The 20,166-nt window shown below is 42.2% G+C and overlaps 1 protein-coding gene across 1 annotated transcript in view; it reads left to right on the top strand.

The window, feature by feature from the left end:
• Positions 1-19,286, top strand: part of LOC141259265 (clathrin heavy chain 1-like) — a 109,542-nt gene extending 90,256 nt beyond the window's left edge. Inside the window, exons 20-32 of the mRNA XM_073674946.1 lie at positions 5,654-5,837; positions 6,029-6,221; positions 6,339-6,496; positions 6,581-6,745; positions 6,860-6,967; positions 8,205-8,372; positions 8,472-8,621; positions 8,701-8,832; positions 9,082-9,192; positions 10,736-10,906; positions 13,214-13,435; positions 15,100-15,175; positions 16,794-19,286. Coding sequence (XP_073531047.1) covers positions 5,654-5,837; positions 6,029-6,221; positions 6,339-6,496; positions 6,581-6,745; positions 6,860-6,967; positions 8,205-8,372; positions 8,472-8,621; positions 8,701-8,832; positions 9,082-9,192; positions 10,736-10,906; positions 13,214-13,435; positions 15,100-15,175; positions 16,794-16,930 — 1,975 coding nt within the window. The 3' untranslated portion in view covers positions 16,931-19,286. The remainder of the gene's footprint in view (positions 1-5,653; positions 5,838-6,028; positions 6,222-6,338; positions 6,497-6,580; positions 6,746-6,859; positions 6,968-8,204; positions 8,373-8,471; positions 8,622-8,700; positions 8,833-9,081; positions 9,193-10,735; positions 10,907-13,213; positions 13,436-15,099; positions 15,176-16,793) is intronic.
• Positions 19,287-20,166: the final 880 nt, after the last annotated feature.

Raw genomic sequence — 20,166 nt, 5'->3', positions numbered from 1 at the left:
CCGAGGCATTTAAACGATTTTGAAAGGAAATGGGCTTCCTCTTTAACCTTATTGGCACCCCACCCCATGAACGCGGAGTGCTAATGGTCATCAAACAATGATCTTTGGCTCTGCTAGGTACATTGGCCTGTTAACCTCTGCCATAAAAAAGCCATATGGCCCTGTAATAAAAAAATAAAAATGTAAATTTTGTGAGCATTTCTTTAGTCTTCTCTGTGCACTTTCACTCCTCCCAGATGCTGTCAATCGTAGCTAGGCAGATGATCCAGCAGTCTCAGATGCTGCTGAGCAGTGTTTGATACCATCTAGGAGGGGTTAAAGCAAACACCCCAGAGAAAAATGAATAAATGCCCAGTTGAACTACAAGCAGATATTTCACGTACTGTACTCCAGAAGAAACAAATAAGAATATTTCTGCAATGGAGTGACGCAACGCAAGCAAGTGGACATATAAGCAGTTAAAATTTGCATCAATTACAATGTTTCACCAATACCACCATAATAAGATAATGCCCTAAATAATTTTATCCTAATGATATGGTGCAATTAGAAATTAGAAGAATGTCTTTCCGGTTGGCATTTCTGCTATGGGATTTTTTTTTTCACATAGAGCATAAAAAACATGTAAAAGTTCTACAAAATGATTCACAATAAAACACTTTACAAGCATGGATATTATGTCCTATAATGCCACTGACATGAATGAACTTATAAAATAGTGTCCCTGTTGTTTGGCAGCCGCACTTGTACAGAAGCCAAAGTGTGCCAAAAGGCTGTAGAAAGCCTTGTCTGTTTCAATTGGAATCAGAATTGATTTAGGACAAACCAATGCCGGCAGAGGGGGTGCAAGTGTTTTGAAGGCTAATAAGGGATGGATGAATGAACTGTTCTTAGCAGGGCTGTGGAGTCTGAGTCGGTATAAAATGGACCGACTCCGACTACTAAACTATATAATAAATTGGGTACAGTAATTCAATGCAGTTTGTGGGGAATATTTTTTCATAAGAATTTTGGAAAGTTATGAAATGTCCTATAAATGTCTGTCCTATTCCTGATCTCAGGGTCTAGACTTTTAGCTGAGATGAATCAGTGCTACAGAAAATTTATCACTTAAACATGAGCCATGTATGAGGGAGTCGGAGTCATGGAGTCGGAGGTTTGGCTTACCGACTCCACAGCCCTCGTTCTTAGACCAAGGCTAGCATATATGTGTCATTAGATCAACATATTAATGTCTGCTGAAAGGATCATTGAAAGTGCACTCATTGCCTGTTTTATGCCTCTTTGGGCTCAATCACACGTCAGGTTTTCACGTCCGAGTGCTATCTGTATTATTCATGGATAGCACGCATATCTATGATAATCTATTGGGCTGTTCATATGTCTGATTTTTTTCTTCGGACCAGTGGTCTACAAAGTCGCAGATACAGTGAAAAAAATCTGTCAGCATTCGGATGCCAACCGTGTGAAGTCCACGGAGATTGGAAGAAAAAAAGTTTCTCCTTCTCATCAGTGAAAAAAATCTGATGAAACTCTGACCAAATTCTGATGACACTTTCCTTTTTTCTCGAATATTGCACCTTTTTTCAAGTGTGAGACATTTTCCTAAGCAAATTGACCTAAATTTTCCGACATCATGACGTACAATGGCTCCAACTCATCAAAGTAATTTCATAAGAATTCTGGTGTAAATTGCATTGAAAAGTCGCAAAAATTTGGCGCAACTCTGTGTTGCACAAAAATGTTGCAACTTTTGGTGTCTCCCAGCCATGCCAAAATGGGCAATGCAGGTGCATGACGCCACGGCTCGTCTAATTCATGGTGAGCTGTGACATTACTTACACCAGTCAATGACTGGTGTAAGATTTCTGGTGTGGCGCACAGAGGCACACGATGCTCATTAGATGATCCTGATACATTATTATTATTATTTATTATTATAGCGCCATTTATTCCATGGCGCTTTACATGTGATAGGGATATACATAGCAAAAACATTTACATAATCTTAACAAAACGAGTCAGCGACTGGTACAGGAGGAGCGAGGACCCTGCCCGCGAGGGCTCACATTCTAGAAGGGATGGGTGAGGATACAGTAGGTGAGGGTAGAGGAGGTCATGCAGTAATGTGGTGGAGCAGTGGTTACTGCAGGTTGTAGGCTTGTCGGAAGAGGTAGGTCTTCAGGTTTCTTTTGAAGGCTTCCATGGTAGGCGAGAGTCTGATGTATTGGGGTGGAGAGTTCCAGAGTAGGGGGGATGCACGGGAGAAATCTTGTATGCGATTGTGGGAAGAGGCGATAAGAGGGGAGTAGAGAAGGAGATCTTGTGAGGATCGGAGGTTGTGTGCAGGTAAATACCGGGAGACTAGGTCACAGATGTAGGGAGGAGACAGGTTGTGGATGGCTTTGTATGCTGTGGTTAGGGTTTTGAACTGGATTCTCTGGGCAATGGGGAACCAGTGAAGGGATTGACAGAGGGGGGAGGCTGGGGAATAGCGGGGGGACAGGTGGATTAGTCAAGCAGCAGAGTTTAGGATAGATTGGAGGGGCGCAAGAGTGTTGGAAGGGAGGCCACAGAGCAGGAGGTTGCAGTAGTCGAGGCGGGAGATGATGAGGGCATGCACTAGTGTTTTTGCTGAGGAATGAACGGACTCTGGAGATATTTTTGAGTTGGAGTCGGCAGGAAGTGGAAAGGGCTTGGATATGTGGTTTGAAGGAGAGATCAGAGTCCAGGGTTACCCCAAGGCAGCGAGCTTGTGGGACTGGGGAGAGTGAACAGCCATTGACGTTGATGGATAGGTCAGATGGGGGATATGAATGAGATGGTGGAAAGATGATGAACTCTGTTTTATCCATGCTGAGTTTTAGAAATCTGGCAGAGAAGAAGGATGAGATGGCGGACAGACATTGTGGGATTTTGGTTAGTAGGGAAGAGATATCGGGTCCAGAGAGGTAGATCTGTGTGTCATCAGCATAGAGGTGATACTGAAAGCCGTGAGACTCTATGAGCTGTCCCAGGCCAAAGGTGTAGATGGAGAAGAGCAGAGGTCCTAGAACTGAACCTTGGGGGACACCGACAGATAGGGGACGAGATGAGGAGGTGGTGCATGAGTGGGAGATGCTGAATGTCCTGTCTGTTAAGTATGAGGAGATCCAAGATAGGGCCAAGTCCGTGATGCCAAGAGATGAGAGAATCTGTAGTAAGAGGGAATGGTCTACTGTGTCGAAGGCAGATGACAGGTCCAGAAGGAGGAGGATGGAGTAGTGTCGCTTGGATTTGGCAGTTAGTAGGTCGTTGGTGACTTTGGTCAGGGCAGTTTCAGTCGAGTGATGCGGTCGGAAGCCAGATTGCAGGCGGTCGAAGAGGGAACAGGAGGAGAGGTGGGAGGACAGCTCAAGGTGGACATGTTGTTCTAGTAGTTTTGAGGCAAAGGGGAGAAGTGATGGGGCAGTAGCTAGTCGGAGAGGATGGGTCAAGGGAGGGCTTTTTGAGGATGGGTGTGATTGAGGCATGTTTGAAACATGAGGGGAAGACACCGGTTGTTAGTGACAGGTTGAAGAGGTGGGTTAGGGTTGGGATGAAGACTTTGGTAAGGTTAGGGATGAGGTGGGATGGGATTGGGTCAAGTTCGCAGGTGGTGAGGTGTGATTTGGAGAGTAAAGAGGAGACTTGACCTTCTGTAATGGTGGAGAAGTGGGGTTTGGAGGAGGAAGGTTGAGTAGATATGAGGAGGGGTTGTGCGGGCTTTAGGCAAAAGCTTTGTCTGATGGTATCAATCTTCTGCTTGAAGAATGAGGCAAAGTCTTCGGCTGAGATGAGAGAAGAGGGAGGAGGTGCTGGGGGACGAAGGAGAGAATTGAAAGTGTTAAATAGCTGTTTAGGGTTGTGAGACAGGGAGGATATGAGAGATGAGAAGTAGGTTTGTTTTGCTGTAGTGAGTGCGGACTTGAAGATAGTGAGGGATTGTTTGAATGCGATGAAGTGCTCGATGGAGTGAGACCTTTTCCATCTCCTCTCCGCAACCCTGGAGGCCTGTCGCTGTTCTTTAGTAAGTTTGGTGTGCCAGGGTTGCCTGTTGATTGTGCGAGGTTTGGTATGTGTGGGAGGGGCGATCGAGTCGAGAGCTGCAGCTATTGTGGTGTTATATAAAATGGCAGCAACATCTGCATTGTGTAAGGAATTTATGTCTGTAAGAGGGAGGAGGGATTCAGAGAGTGAGTGTAGGTCAAGGTGTTTGAGGTTTCTGCGAGCGTGTATAAGTTTGTGGAGTGGGGATTGTGCACTTGGAGAGGAGAGGGTAGAGAATGTGAGGAGGTTATGGTCAGAGAGAAGGAGGGGTGAGTTAGAGAGGTTAGATAGGGAACAGAGGCGGGTGAAGATGAGGTCCAGTGTGTGGCCATCTTTATGAGTAGCTGCCGAAGACCATTGAGCAAGGCCGAAGGAGGAAGTGAGGGATAGGAGCTTAGAGACAGACGAGTGGGAAGTGTCAATGGGGATGTTGAAGTCGCCCATTATGATAGTGGGGATGTCAGTGGAAAGGAAGTGAAGCAGCCAGGTGGTGAAGTGGTCGAAGAAAGTGGTGGCTAGCCCTGGGGGTCGGTAAATGACTGCCAGTTGGAGGTCAGAGGGGGAATAGATGCGCACACAGTGCACCTCAAAAGAGGGGAGTGTAACAGAGGGTGGCAGTGATATTTGGGTGAAAGCGCAGGTATCTGACAGGAGAAAACCTACGCCTCCGCCATGTTTTCCGTTGGGGCGGGGGGTGTGGGAAAGGTGGAATCCGCCATATGAAAGTGCAGCTGGGGAGGCTGTGTCAGAGGGGGTGAGCCAGGTTTCGGTGATGGCGAGGAAGGAAAGTTTGTTAATAATGAAAAGGTCGTGGATGTAGGAAAGTTTGTTGCAGACGGAGCTAGCGTTCCATAGAGCTCCTGTTAGAGCAACTGAGGAAGTGGGGATTAGTTGGATGGGTATGAGGTTAGAAGGGTTGCGACAGTTTGTGGAAGGTCGTGGATAGGAGGTAGAAGTAACTGTGGGGATATGGCGAGGAGGACCAGGATTTGGAGAGATATCTCCAGCAGTGAGGAGGAGCAGAGAAAGTGTTAGCAGGTGGGAGGAAGAAGAGAGCATGAGGTGGCTGTCTGTGTTTGGAGATCCAGGATTGAATGTTGATGAATAATTTGGAGGAGGAGGTGAGATGAATGGGGAGGATGGAGGGAGAGATGAAGAGTTTCTTACTAGGTGTAGGGATTTGAGGGGTTACTAGAAAGTGGAGGACTATAGAGGAAAAAGTGAGAGCTAACAGAAACATAGTTAAAAGAGTGTAAGTGATCAAAGTGTTGGTTACCTGACTCCTGCCCTGACTAACTGCCTCTGAAATAACTGACGCTTATCTCCGAAGCCACTTTGCACAAGAATACATGAAGAGGATTGCACCTCTTCATGAGTCCGGTGCATTTGACTCCACCGTGGCCCCTCATCAAGACCGATGAGAAAATTGCCGATGTTGATTAACCAGGGCCAATATGTCTCGGAAAACCAGAGTTAAGATGTGTGTCAGATTTGTGTAATTTAGTTTGATCAGGAAGGAGAAAACTGGCTTAGGTGGGAAGGGGTTAAACAGCCAGACTGTTATAAATTTCATATTTTATTTCAGAAATCTGCAAAACCTGCTTATACTGACAGCTATTAAAGCGGACCGCACGCGCGTAATGGAGTACATCAACCGTTTGGATAACTACGATGCACCGGACATCGCTAACATTGCCATCAGCAACCAACTCTTTGAGGAGGCCTTTGCTATATTTAGGAAATTTGATGTAAATACCTCTGCCATCCAGGTAAGGAACATACATGACTCCTAGGTATACATTGATGAAGGCATTGCTGTCAGTGCTTTAATGGGCAGGTTCACTATGTAAGGGAATATACTTGGTTGCATAAATTTAAAGTGGCTTTATAAGTGGGTGAGATTGTGCCAATTTTGGATGTATGTCTTTATACACCGGCTCTCTACGCCTTTTTTTTAAAGGTCTTAATTGAGCACATCGGAAATCTGGATCGTGCTTATGAATTTGCAGAGAAATGTAATGAACCTGCTGTGTGGAGTCAACTGGGCAGAGCTCAGCTACAGAAAGACTTAGTAAAGGAAGCAATTGACTCCTACATTAAAGCTGATGACCCCTCTGCTTACATGGAAGTGGTGCAGGCGGCAAGCAAGAACAGTGAGTGCTTTACTCCGTCACATACTTGCATTTAAGTGGACGGTTTTATTCCTAATGACCCTATCTAGTCATGGATACATGGGCTGACTGTACATGAGGACTTCTCTGTTTTTACAGGTAACTGGGAGGACCTAGTAAAATTCTTACAGATGGCACGAAAAAAGGCTCGAGAGTCCTATGTTGAGACTGAACTTATATTTGCTTTGGCTAAAACAAATCGCTTATCAGAGCTGGAAGAATTTGTCAGTGGTCCTAATAATGCGCACATCCAGCAGGTACCCCAGTGATGGTTGTAATCTCCGCATTGCTCCCAAGTGATGCATATTTTACATCACCATTTCTTTTCCTATGACTTTTAGGTTGGAGATCGCTGTTATGACGAGGGCATGTATGATGCTGCCAAGCTTCTTTATAACAATGTGTCAAATTTTGCCCGGTTGGCATCCACTTTAGTGCATCTTGGGGAGTATCAGGCTGCTGTGGATAGTGCACGGAAGGCCAATAGCACCCGCACATGGAAAGAAGTAAGGACTTTGTGTTGCCTTTTGTGAAAAGATGGACTCCACACTATTCTCTACTATGCAGGTTTTACAAAGTATATGTTAAATTTTCATTTGTTTCATGGGTATCTTTACTAGGTTTGCTTTGCGTGCGTGGATGGCACAGAGTTTCGCCTTGCACAAATGTGTGGCCTGCATATTGTGATCCACGCTGATGAACTGGAGGAACTCATCACTTACTACCAGGTGAGTAACGCTTAGAACGGACTCCTCTAGGATTCGCTGTGGATCATTTTTTAGACCATAGGGAAAACTGTCATCAGTCAGACACAAGAAAATTCAGCAGTAAATTCCCCCAAATTAATGGCACAATTGCTTTTCTTTTTCCCATTCAACTACGCCCTAAAAATTTTAAATATTCATATAAAAACTAAACTCCTCCTGAAAAATACAAAATCTCAGACATCTAAACAGAAGAACAAAAATATGTTAAAAAAATGACTGCTGGAACAAATTTCAGGATGGTTTTTCATCTGCTAGACGGGTAAAATGTAATTTGATCATACAGATGCTTTGACAATCTGCCACAGGACTTCAGGGTGATATGGAATTCAACAAGACCAGAAGGAGAATTCTGAGCAATTTTAAAATTCCATCTAATTTTTCCAACTGATCTGTTTGCCATATATGGGGGATGGGGGTGGCAGTATATGTCCACATAGCTTTAGTAGTTTGATAAACCAGTAGTAAAAAATTAAAATCCTTCTTGTATAACAAGCATTTTGATCTAATATGGGAAAAGTTAAAACTTAAAGAAGTTGCCCACTACTTGGCCAACTCTTTGTCATACCCTACGCTTGGCCCTAATAAAATAAGCTTATACTCCCTGTGCCGGCGCTTCCCAGTGGTGTCGGCACTCGTGGTCCCGGGGCTTCTGTGCGGTTGTTGTGACAAGTGAGCCCGGCGCCCAATCAGTACTGGTATCACTGGCCCCTCCTTCGGACGAATTGAACATGAAGAGAAAGTCAGAGATCAGCTGCAGCTCAGACTTCCTCTTCATGTTCACTTTGACAGGAGGCAGGGACATTGATGCCAGCGTTGATTAGGCACCTGGCTCACGTGTCACAACAACCGCACGGGTGACCCGGAAAAGCGCCGGCACGGGAAGGGAGTATAAGCTTTTTTATTTTATTTTATCAGGGACCAAACATTTAGATCAAGAAGGTGTTGTACTAGTAGTGGACAAACCCTTTAATATTATTTACCTATCAAATATAAACAATACACTATGCCGTTGTACAGTATTGAATACGTAAATTGTACAATTTATGGTTAAAATTGAAAAAAAAAAAAAACATTTAAAGCCTAAATGTACTAGCATGCTTGCCAATCATCCACATTTTAATGGCCTGTGTAGGCCTATTGATCAGATTTCCATTCTCAGTGCTAAATGACTTTCGTCGTCTGCCTTTCTTACACCTAGGATCGGGGGTATTTTGAAGAGCTCATTGCCCTCCTTGAAGCCGCCCTGGGTTTGGAGCGTGCTCATATGGGCATGTTCACAGAGCTTGCCATTCTTTACTCCAAGTTTAAACCTCAGAAGATGCGTGAACATTTAGAATTATTCTGGTCCAGAGTCAACATCCCCAAGGTCAGTAATCAATCCGTTCTTGGTCTGGTCCTGGTATACTGGTTTATGTGTTCTACCTGATACTACTATTATATTTACCCTTTGTTGTGATGCTTCCAGGTCTTGCGTGCAGCAGAACAGGCCCATCTTTGGGGTGAATTAGTCTTCCTATATGATAAGTATGAAGAGTATGATAATGCAATTATTACCATGATGAGCCATCCGACCACTGCTTGGAAAGAAGGACAATTTAAAGACATTGTCACCAAGGTATATCAATGATGTGCAATGTGATATATTTTCGCTTTACTTTACGGCAGTCTTTAATGATTATATTTGACGCTTGCAGGTTGCCAATGTGGAATTGTATTACAAAGCGCTCCAGTTCTACGTGGAGTACAAACCTCTTCTAATGAATGACCTGCTCCTCGTCCTGTCTCCTCGCTTGGATCACACACGAACAGTCAACTACTTTTCTAAGGTGACTACTAAAACCTGAGAATCTTGTTCATCAATTTTAACAACTTGGCTTTCTCAGACCTTCCTTCATATTTTGTAATCTGCTTATATAGGTTCTTCATTCTACATATAGACATGTATTAACATCTACATGTACTTTTTTCATTACTTCTTGGCTTTGGAAATGTTTTTTCTGTAAAAACAAGTTGAATGTCATTGTGTTTCAGAGTCTTCTCTGATCGGTGTTTTTTTTGTACGTTTTTTCTGTTAGATGAGCCAGTTGCCTCTTGTTAAACCATACTTGCGCTCTGTTCAAAATCACAACAACAAGTCTGTCAATGAGGCGCTTAACAACTTGCTGACAGAGGAGGAGGATTACCAGGTAAATCAGTTTATTCATGTTATCCCAATCTAAACAGTATGCAGAATACTGTAAAAAGTTTTAAAGGAGTTTTGAGTTTCATAAAACTATATAAATAAATAATTAATAATAATAAAACCCCTATTCCCAGAAGTTTCCTTTTAAAACAAGAGAGAAACTGTACTTTATTCCCTTTTTCCGGGTCTCTGCCGCTGCTCTGCTATTGTCTGCAGCGCTGACATCACGTCGTCACCTCTGCAGTTATTAAATGACCTCAGCGTTTCTGCCCATGTAGATGGCAAGAGTCACTGTGCTCAATTATAGGCTGCAGCGCTGTCAACTGACTTCAATGCTGCAGACCATAAAAGACAACGGGAGCAGCAGCAGAGACTCGACTCTGGACCTGTGAAGGGTAAGTAAAGCACTGTTTGTTCTTTTTTATAACAAACTGCAACTGGAGGATAGAGGTTTTCTGAAACTGGAAAACCCCCTTTATGGCCCCAATACACTATAGAAAAAAGGTGGCCATACATCAACCATCTAATGTGTATGGAGCCTTCCGAGATGATGTTTGGGCTGTTTCAATATTCACACCCGAGCCTTTTGTTCTTCCATGATTATTTACCTCCTTAACTGTCTGGCATCCACTTTCTCCACTATTCACAAGCCGAGCGTTCATGTCTATCTGAGAGTTAGGAGACATAGCGGGTGTCCATATAAAAGGCTCTGTACAACCCGTTTAAATATGTTTCTAGAGGGTTGATGCAGTTTCTGGAGAAAAAAAATGAAATTAATCAGAACACTGAACCTATAAAGTGTTGATCAGATAGTATAACAGCCTACAAAGAGATACATAGACAAAACTATTCAAAATCAAATATATATCTTTATTGAATGTTTAAAAATGTTATTAAAAGCAAAAATAACGGGGAATAAGGGGATATTTTTGTACAATAATTGATTAATCAATTAATGAGACACATGGTGTCTTTTAGCCTGTTCAGTACTTCATATATGCATATCCATTATATGGTTGGTATAAATGCAATGTATACAAACATCTATAAAATTGATCAGATCGTAGTAAAAAAAAAAAAAACTGCCGCTGATCGGTTGTCTGTGTTTTGGCTGCAGCGGTGAAGTCGCCTCGAAAGCAGCCGATCGCTGAATTCATCGGCCCGTGCCATACATTGGCTGAGCTCAATGATTGGTTGCCTGTGGCCATCAGTGTCTGTGGGTGCACAGTGGGTTTTTTTTGTTTTTATATTCTTTTTTAGCAAGTTTTTATCAATGAATGATCACTGCTGAACATGAGGTTGGGAGTTGAAGTGACTAGTGATATAAGGAATTATGTAACATAGTTTTTCTTTACGTTTGTGATTCATTTTATGTAAAAAAAAAGATAGATAATAGGCAGGATGCTGTGCTGCCGAGAAGAGACAGGCCGATTATCGGGAAGCAAAGATTGTCATGAACACGCGTTCCCGATTATTGGGCTGTGTGAGTGGGTTTTTACTCTTCTAGATGCTCTGTTTCTGTAACTCATGTCCATGTTTATTCACAGGGCCTAAGGGCATCCATTGATGCGTATGATAACTTTGATAATATCAGCCTAGCACAACGCTTGGAGAAGCATGAGCTGATTGAGTTTCGCAGGATTGCTGCCTATCTGTACAAGGGGAATAACCGTTGGAAGCAGAGTGTGGAGCTGTGTAAGAAGGACCGCTTGTATAAGGTAGAGCAGGGTGGTGTTTGTAATGCCACCAAACCCAAAATATGACTTATCTGAAGTATACTGTTTTATTGACTTTGCTGATTTGACTCGTGGACATTGGTATTGAACTCTGCATAAACACTGTGCCTCATGCTCATTTCCAGCTATTTATTTTCAACTGGTATGCAAATTGTCTCTTCAGAGAGGAAGAGGACCAGAAACTTTGAGTACACAGAAGATGTCCTAGGTTGAGATTGGCAGTCGGTTTAGTTTTTTTCAGCTCACAACTTTATCAAAGTAGATGGTCCCTTTCCTTCATTCCTCTAGCCTCTCCTCCCTTTCTTTTATGCCTCTAACCACTCCTCCCTTTCCTTCATTCCTCTAGCCTCTCCTCCCTTTCCTTCAAGCCTCTAACCTCTCCTCCCTTTCCTTTATATTTCTAACCTCTCCTCCCTTTCCTTCATGCCTCTAACCTCTCCTCCCTTTCCTTCATGCCTCTAACCTCTCCTCCCTTTCCTTCATTCCTCTAGCCTCTCCTCCCTTTCCTTCATGCCTCTAACCTCTCCTCCCTTTCCTTTATGTTTCTAACCTCTCCTCCCTTTCCTTCATGCCTCTAACCTCTCCTCCCTTTCCTTCATGCCTCTAACCTCTCCTCCCTTTCCTTCATGCCTCTAACCTCTCCTCCCTTCATGCCTCTAACCTCTCCTCCCTTTCCTTTATGCCTCTAACCTCTCCTCCCTTTCCTTTATGCCTCTAACTTCTCCTCCCTTTCCTTCATGCCTCTAACCTCTCCTCCCTTTCCTTCATGCCTCTAACCTCTCCTCCCTTTCCTTCATGCCTCTAACCTCTCCTCCCTTTCCTTCATGCCTCTAACCTCTCCTCCCTTTCCTTCATGCCTCTAACCTCTCCTCCCTTTCTTTTGTTTCTAACCTCTCCTCCCTTTCCTTCATGCCTCTAACCTCTCCTCCCTTTCCTTCATGCCTCTAACCTCTCCTCCCTTTCCTTCATGCCTCTAACCTCTCCTCCCTTTCCTTCATGCCTCTAACCTCTCCTCCCTTTCCTTCATGCCTCTAACCTCTCCTCCCTTTCCTTCATGCCTCTAACCTCTCCTCCCTTTCCTTCATGCCTCTAACCTCTCCTCCCTTTCCTTCATGCCTCTAACCTCTCCTCCCTTTCCTTCATGCCTCTAACCTCTCCTCCCTTTCCTTCATGCCTCTAACCTCTCCTCCCTTTCCTTTATGCCTCTAACCTCTCCTCCCTTTCCTTTATGCCTCTAACCTCTCCTCCCTTTCCTTCATGCCTCTAACCTCTCCTCCCTTTCCTTTATGCCTCTAACCTCTCCTCCCTTTCCTTCATGCCTCTAACCTCTCCTCCCTTTCCTTTATGCCTCTAACCTCTCCTCCCTTTCCTTTATGCCTCTAACCTCTCCTCCCTTTCCTTTATGCCTCTAACCTCTCCTCCCTTTCCTTTATGCCTCTAACCTCTCCTCCCTTTCCTTCATGCCTCTAACCTCTCCTCCCTTTCCTTCATGCCTCTAACCTCTCCTCCCTTTCCTTTATGCCTCTAACCTCTCCTCCCTTTCCTTCATGCCTCTAACCTCTCCTCCCTTTCCTTCATGCCTCTAACCTCTCCTCCCTTTCCTTTATGCCTCTAACCTCTCCTCCCTTTACTTTATGCCTCTAACCTCTCCTCCCTTTCCTTCATGCCTCTAACCTCTCCTCCCTTTCCTTCATGCCTCTAACCTCTCCTCCCTTTCCTTCATGCCTCTAACCTCTCCTCCCTTTCCTTCATGCCTCTAACCTCTCCGCTCTTTACTGAAGTTTTTGTATAGACTAAACCGCCTGCTCTTCCCTATTTGTGTGATGGGTTGATAATTTAGTTTACAGTTATGATGAATATAATGTAAAATAATGGCATCATTGACCTAACGTCTCACCACAGCCATTAGAACACGACCATGTGATGTTTTATCACTTTAAATGTAACATGGCTGTGGGCAATTATAGGAGAAAGATCATTCCTACGCATTATATGACTAGTAAATAGCTAAGCAATGGCCATTCTATTGGTTTATAATGGGCTACTTCATTGATCAGCTCTTTATTTATGGGCCTCTCTATTGTATTCAATCTTCATAGGCACATGCCTGTTTTTATTGATGGGAATGCTCTAAAGGCCATATAAAAAGCATTTGTGACACCAGCTGTATCCTCATGGTATCTGTTAAGGCATCTCTTATATGTATTTCTTTGTGGCGTCTTTGCCTCTATTCTCTAAACTGAATAAGTGAGCTGAGCTCCTCTTTCATGCGTGTGTGTATTTCTGCAGGATGCAATGCTATACGCTGCAGAGTCGAAAGATACAGAATTGGCGGAGATGCTGCTTCAGTGGTTTCTTGAGGAGGGAAAACATGAGTGCTTTGCCGCTACACTCTTCACCTGCTATGACCTGCTGCATTCAGACATTGTCTTAGAGTTGGCCTGGAGACACAATATCATGGACTTTGCCATGCCTTATTTCATCCAAGTTATGAGAGAGTACTTAACCAAAGTGAGTGGTTTTATTTCTTTTAAATACTTTTTTCTTTGGTTGAACAGTTATACTTGTAGAAAAGGCTACGAGCCGGATTCATTAAGATGGTCATTTTGTATGCCAGTCCTAATGATGGGTGTGCAGGAAAAAGACGCACCTATCATCATTGAGCGATACATGCCACTCAATGAATTATCCACATCTTATCACTGGTGTGTGCCTCCATGCTTCTCTCCAGAAATGTTACTCCAGTCAGGGATTGGAGTACTTTAGTGATAAGATACATAAAGTGGCGTAACTTTTGAAGAATTTGGTTAGTTTTCCCATGCCCCTTCTCCTGAAAATGCTTTTCTCATTTTGATGGATCTGGCCAGGACTGGAGGCGGTGAAGACTGAGTTAGCCTGAATAAGACTAATCCTTATCCAGATCCGTGACCATGCCTATCTGCATCTGCACCTGGAAGAAATAGAATTCTGACACAGATCTTCACCCCTTGACGACATATGACGTATGCTTGCGTCATATGCTGTATCTCTGACTTTAATGCGGGTTCCTGGGCTGAGCCCAAATCTGACAGCTGGAATTAACACGCGCCAGCCGGAAACGCGTCAAATGATCGGGGGGCACCAATTGGTTGTCATGAGAGCCGGGGATCTGCAGAAGACCCCGGTGCCTGTCATTCTGATACTCCTGCAAATGCCGGCTTGTGGCCAACGTTCATAAGAAATTGTCATTGCTGAAGCCCTGCTATGTATAGCACAGACGATCGCAGATTCAAATCTCCTAAGGGACTCCTAAATAAAGTGTTAAAAAATAAAAACAAAGTTCATATCACTGTCCTTTTGCCCCATTGAAAATAAAACAAAAAAAAAAATATTTGGTATTGCTGCATTCATACATGCTCGATCTATCAAAATGCCAGAATTAATTTTTTTGGGCAGCCGCAACATTCTAATAAAATGCAATAAATGCCGATCAAAACATTGTATCTACCCCAACATGGTATCAATAAAAACGTCAGCTCAAGACACAACAAATAACCATCACCCAGCCTCAGATCCCAAAAAATAGAAACGCTACAGGTTTAGAAAATGGTGACCAACGCAAAAACTTTTCATACAAATTTCAGAATTTTTTTTCACTACTTAAATTAAAACTAAACTATACATGTTTGGTATCTACGTACTCGTACTGACCTGGAGAATCATATTGCCAGGTCAATTTTACCATATAGTGGACATGGTAACTAAAAAAACATTGTGGAATTGCACTTTTTTTTTTTTTGCAATTTCACTTAACTTGGAATTTTTTCTCGTTTTCCAGTACATGATATGGTAAAATCAATGGTGTCGTTCAAAAGTACAACTCGTCCCACAAAAAACAAGCCCTCAAACGGCCATATTAACGTAAAAGTAAAAAAAAAGTTATGGCTCTTAGAAGAAGGGGAGGAAAAAAGAAAAATGACCTTTTGGGATATTTACTCCTGACATTTCCAGTTCGGAAGGACTGCTTTTTTTGAAGTGACACAGAGTCTTAATCAAAATTATTTAACTCCCATTAGCAAAATGTACAAACAAGGACAATTTAAATGGCTCAGAATAACTAACATAACAAGTGGTTTCACCAAATCCACAACAAAATGTCATGTTTAATCACTATTTTTGTTATATTCTTTTAACAGGTGGATAAGCTTCATGCTGCAGAAAGTTTGAGGAAGGAAGAGGAACAAGTAACCGAGCCAACACCAATAGTATTTGGTGAGCGTTACAGAATTATTCAGTTTTAATTAGGAATAAGATACTTTGGATTGATTTAAATATCATTACCAAACCTAGACAGGAAATGTCTAATTAGCGCACTCGTGATATAGCTAGGAATACATACAAGCATCTTACAGGGGTACTCCTATCTTGTGTATTTATGGTACATTCACGGGACCAATGGGCCCTGCATAGTGCTCAAGATCGGGGACTTGTCGTGCGCTGCTTTCAGTGAAGAAGTGGCCGAAATTTGAATAAACATAAATGGGAATTCTCCCCACTGACAGCAGTCCGCCACAGGACCCCGTTTTCAATACAGATTCAGGTCCTATTTTTGGGATTCCCATGTAACATACATTTGACTTATCCTGTGGATGTACGAGATGTGAATATACCTTTGAACATGACAAATATTTGCTTTGTGTGTGATCACGCATGCGGTTTTAAATTCTCCTGATGTCTATTGACAATGCTGCGCTGACCTGATATTTAGGTATTGAAATTGCAATTATTATAATGTGAATAAACCTAAGATCACAAGTTAACTTCTTAAGTGAAGTCAATTTTCACAGTTCATTTCAACTTGTATTTCTTTTTTTCCCCTGCTGCTATTATTTCTATTAATATTTTATTTATTATTATTATTATATGAACTTGAGAAGTTTACATGGATTGGTTTGGTTTGGCCAACCCTAATACCTGGGGTTCTTTCTTACTCCCCTGCAATCCTATTTTTGATAGTGACTTGTAGCTAAGCATCCACTTACAATAGCTAATAATGCAGTGAGATTTTTTTTCCTATACTGTTCTAAGTCGCCTACTTCCCAGAACGCAAAAAATATAGCAGCTCTGGTGAACAACTGATCGCCATGTGTCCAGCTTTTGAATCCCCTCTCCTTCTAGGTCAGGTCTCATACATAGATGATCTAAGACTGCCAGAGAAGATGCCTATTTTTCTCAGCAGGTCTCCACCCTTGTAGCACCCATTGAAAAGGAGTTGTCCTGACACAAGAACCCTGTACGCTGTCCTTTAGGACTGAAAGTTACAGGGGGTGTCATCTTATCGAGACAATCCTGTTAGGCCAGCAAAGATGATTAAAAGATTTTAGCGCTCAAGCTACAAAAAATGTACTCTACTGTACTTTTCACTAATATTAATTCTAGATGTAAAATGCTGCCCCTGTGCTTTGTATTGGAAGAACTACTGACCCATTACTTCTCATTTTTTACATTAGATTCCTTTAGAAACAGCTTATCCTGTGCATTGTCTCTAATGCAAATTGTCTCTTCAGAGAGGAAGAGAACTAGAACTCTAGTGCCACCTACAGGAAGTAGCAATCCTAAAAGTCAATACTGACCCTTTAACGAGCCTTGTCACATGACTTAGGATAAAAGCCAGAACCAGAAACTCCATTTGCAGACACTGTTTCGGGGTACTGCCCCTCGTCAGTGCAAAGTGTGAGTTCTGGTTTGGCTGGGTGAGAGGCGTCAGATCAGTATCTAAGGGGTAAGTTTTCTCCTTGCGGAGAGTGACATGTTAAGCATGTCAAGGTGAGGAGACTTGTCTCTAATGATGACATCGGCTGGATCTTACTGTATCCATCTTTTTTTGCAGGTCAACAACTGATGCTTACTGCAGGCCCTAATGGTGTGGTGCCACCTCAGCCCGGCTTCGCTTACGGATATACAGCGCCACCAACGTTCACTCAGCCTCCCCCATCTGTTTCTCCTGGCTATGGGTTCAACATGTAACAAAGCAGTATTCTTCCTTCTCCACAAGGGATGCACCTGGAGGGACAGTTTAGCCCACATTTCAGGAGATGACTGTGGTCAATCTTGGACACCTTTATTTATTACATTTGCTCTACAGACTTTACTGGGGCCGGCAGCTTTTCCTCCATTCACTACCATAGTTCACTAAATCGTGTTTTATTTTTCTCTGTATGGAGAGAATGACCTGATGCTGATGTCCCTACTGATATCATGACTATTACACGTGCTAACAGAGCCACCATTACGTACTGTATACCGCTCCAAACATGGCCGCTCATCATCATGCACAAGCCCTTACCAACCGCTGCCTCATTAGTCCACCATGCGTGGTCAGACGGACGATCATGCCAGATGCATTGCTCTTTTTTTCTTCCATCCCTCTCTAAATAGGAGCTGGAGTCACATCTAGCATATCTTTCCCAATGTTTTTGTGCTTTTATTTAAAGAGATGGGGGGCGCTACAGTTTAGGAATCATGCCAATGTTAAAAGCTTGTACAGTTATCCTTATGTTAGACTGGCATTGCTTGTGTTGCAATTTTGGCCTGCTATACAATACACATAATATCAAATATAGTAAAAGTCTAAACCTGTTTAAACCAGCTATAGCCTTTGTGTGTCTGATCAGAATGGTTTACAATATTTCCCCCGTCATCCCCTCAATAGCAATACTACGTGGCGACGTGCTAAGGTCTACGAGTGCTGACCATAGGGTTGAGTTCCACGCAGGAGAGTAAGCAGTCCATTGTAGCCATTCCGGTTAATGTTTACTCCTGTTACCTTATAATTCTGCACAAAAGCTGATACACGGTCATACCACAGGGACTGCGTATTGTTGGTGTCGGCTACAAATGTGAATCTTATATTCTCCTGATCTGTGTGCTCAGGACTTGTTTCTCTACACAACATTAATGGAATGAAGGGGATTTTTTTTTTATATATATATATATAACTTTCAAACATGTACATTTATAGCAGTATATCACATTTTCATTCATGTATCCCATTTTTATTTAAACGTTTTGAGGTTATTAAATTGCCATTGCGACAAAGCATGATACATCCTGACTTGTGTTGTGGTTTTACACTCACAACTACATTAAAAAAATGTTCATTGGAATACAGCAACAAAGACACAGTTCTCCTTTTCATATATGCTTTGACATGGATGTCCTGGATTTGGATATATAATCTGTATTAAAGGAGGGGTGACAAAACATAGCTTGAGTAGGCTGGGTTTACACAAAGCATTTTCATTTAAAAAAAAAAGGTTTTATTTCATGAAAATGCAGTTATACTACCCGTACATCAGTAAAGGACAACATTATACTTTAACCCACTTTGAGAACCTTACCTGCTTTTCCTTAATGGACATGGTCCCCTTTTATGTGGAAAAAATAATTTTCACATATGCTTTAGATTTCTCTCTTGTGGGAGTGTCCCTTGAAGTAATATAGGCTGGATGTGAGGTCTGCGTGTATCCTCAGTGCTGCGATCTTCAGTAGCTCTTACTTCAGCACAACTCAAGTCCTGCATTAAATTGCTCTTAAGTGCTTTCCTTCTTTTCTATTGCCTGTTTTCCCTGCTCTCCCCGAGAGTGCCGATACCTTCTTCTCCATACTGTGCTGATCTACGTGTAACCTCTTCCCCTCCCTGTTGCTTCTCTAACACTTAGAGATGGTAAGAGGAGCAGAGAGCCATCAGCAGGAAGTCTAATGGATTTGTAACATTTTTGCAAAAGCACAGAGCTGGTTAACATCTTACATTAGCTAGTATTTAATGGAGATAAGTTTGTTTATGTCAAAACCTGGCCACGAGCACTTTTTTTTTTTTTTTTTATATACATATTAATCCAATATTTAGCAGAAACGTAATGTGCATTAAGCCAGTTCATGGACACCTATGCGTTCTTTCCTCTCATTAAAGGGGCAGTTCCTAATCTTTAACTTGCGGTATTTGCCACCTCAGTGTTCTTTTCTTATTTTATGTCTTTTTATTTAACATTACCAATTTTGCTTGTTTATTTTATGTATCTGTCAATCCATATTTCATGTGTTGAAAGTAGATTTATCTGTATAATTTATGGCTATGGATGTTGTGCTAATCATGCATATAATGGATTGCGCATTCAGTTAGAAGACTATATGCAGATGATCCCTGTCCCTGCAGTATTGTGTGTTCAGAATGCCATGGCTGCTGATTTTTCATGTACTCTGCCTGCATATGTAATAGTTTAAACTGGATTCTCAATAGAAAATGTACGAAATTATGGGCTGTTCAAAATTACAATGAATATTTTCTGACCTCCATTTGAATAAATCCCAAATATTAACGTTATGTATGAGCATTTAATGTAAGTAGGCAATTTAATGTAAGTAGGCAAACACACTACTACAAGTGTAGAAGCCAAGGCTAATTTATTTTTAATTACCTTTACATAATTTTAGACAAATTCTTCAGTATTAGCTGCTTCTATGTTGAGTTTTGTTTGAACAGTCACCATGGTCCGTGACTCAATATTGCCTGCACTCTATTTTGAGGTCTATGGGAGTCAGAAGGTGAAAATTTGCTTAACCGGAATTTTTCTTTCTTTGCGTTCAAAGGCAGCACACACAAAGGGTTAATATTTAGGTCCTCCCATCTAGAACCAATGAAAACGGTTAGAGAAAATTAATCAACTTATCAAACAGACAGACCTGATAAAATGCCGTCAGTAGAGACAATGAGTTTTGAATATAGCAATGGATTTATTAGGGTTGGATGTGTGTGCTGCTAGTATGGAATTTTTAAAGCAAGTATACAGTGGGGAAAAAAGTATTTAGTCAGTCACCAATTGTGCAAGTTCTCCCACTTAAAAAGATGAGAGAGGCCTGTAACTGACATCATAGGTAGACCTCAACTATGAGAGACAAAATGAGAAAACAAATCCTGAAAATCACATTGTCTGATTTTGAAAGAAATTTTTTTCAAATTTTGGTGGAAAATAAGTATTTGGTCAATTACAAACAAGCAAGATTTCTGGTTCTCACAGACCTGTAACTTCTTAAGAGGCTCCTCTGTCCTCCACTCATTACCTGTAGTATTGGCACATGTTTGAACTTATCAGTATAAAAGACACCTGTCCGAAACCTCAAACAGTCACACTCCAAACTCCACTATGGTGAAGACCAAAGAGCTGTCGAAGGACACCAGAAACAAAATTGTAGCCCTGCACCAG

This window comes from Phyllobates terribilis, unplaced genomic scaffold, assembly GCF_046119375.1.
Source record: "Phyllobates terribilis strain yellow unplaced genomic scaffold, ASM4611937v1 Scaffold_1__5_contigs__length_1240528914, whole genome shotgun sequence".
Lineage (NCBI taxonomy): Eukaryota > Metazoa > Chordata > Amphibia > Anura > Dendrobatidae > Phyllobates > Phyllobates terribilis.
The sequence above is the reverse complement of the archived record's forward strand: the minus strand, read 5'-3'. Positions and strand labels throughout refer to the sequence as shown.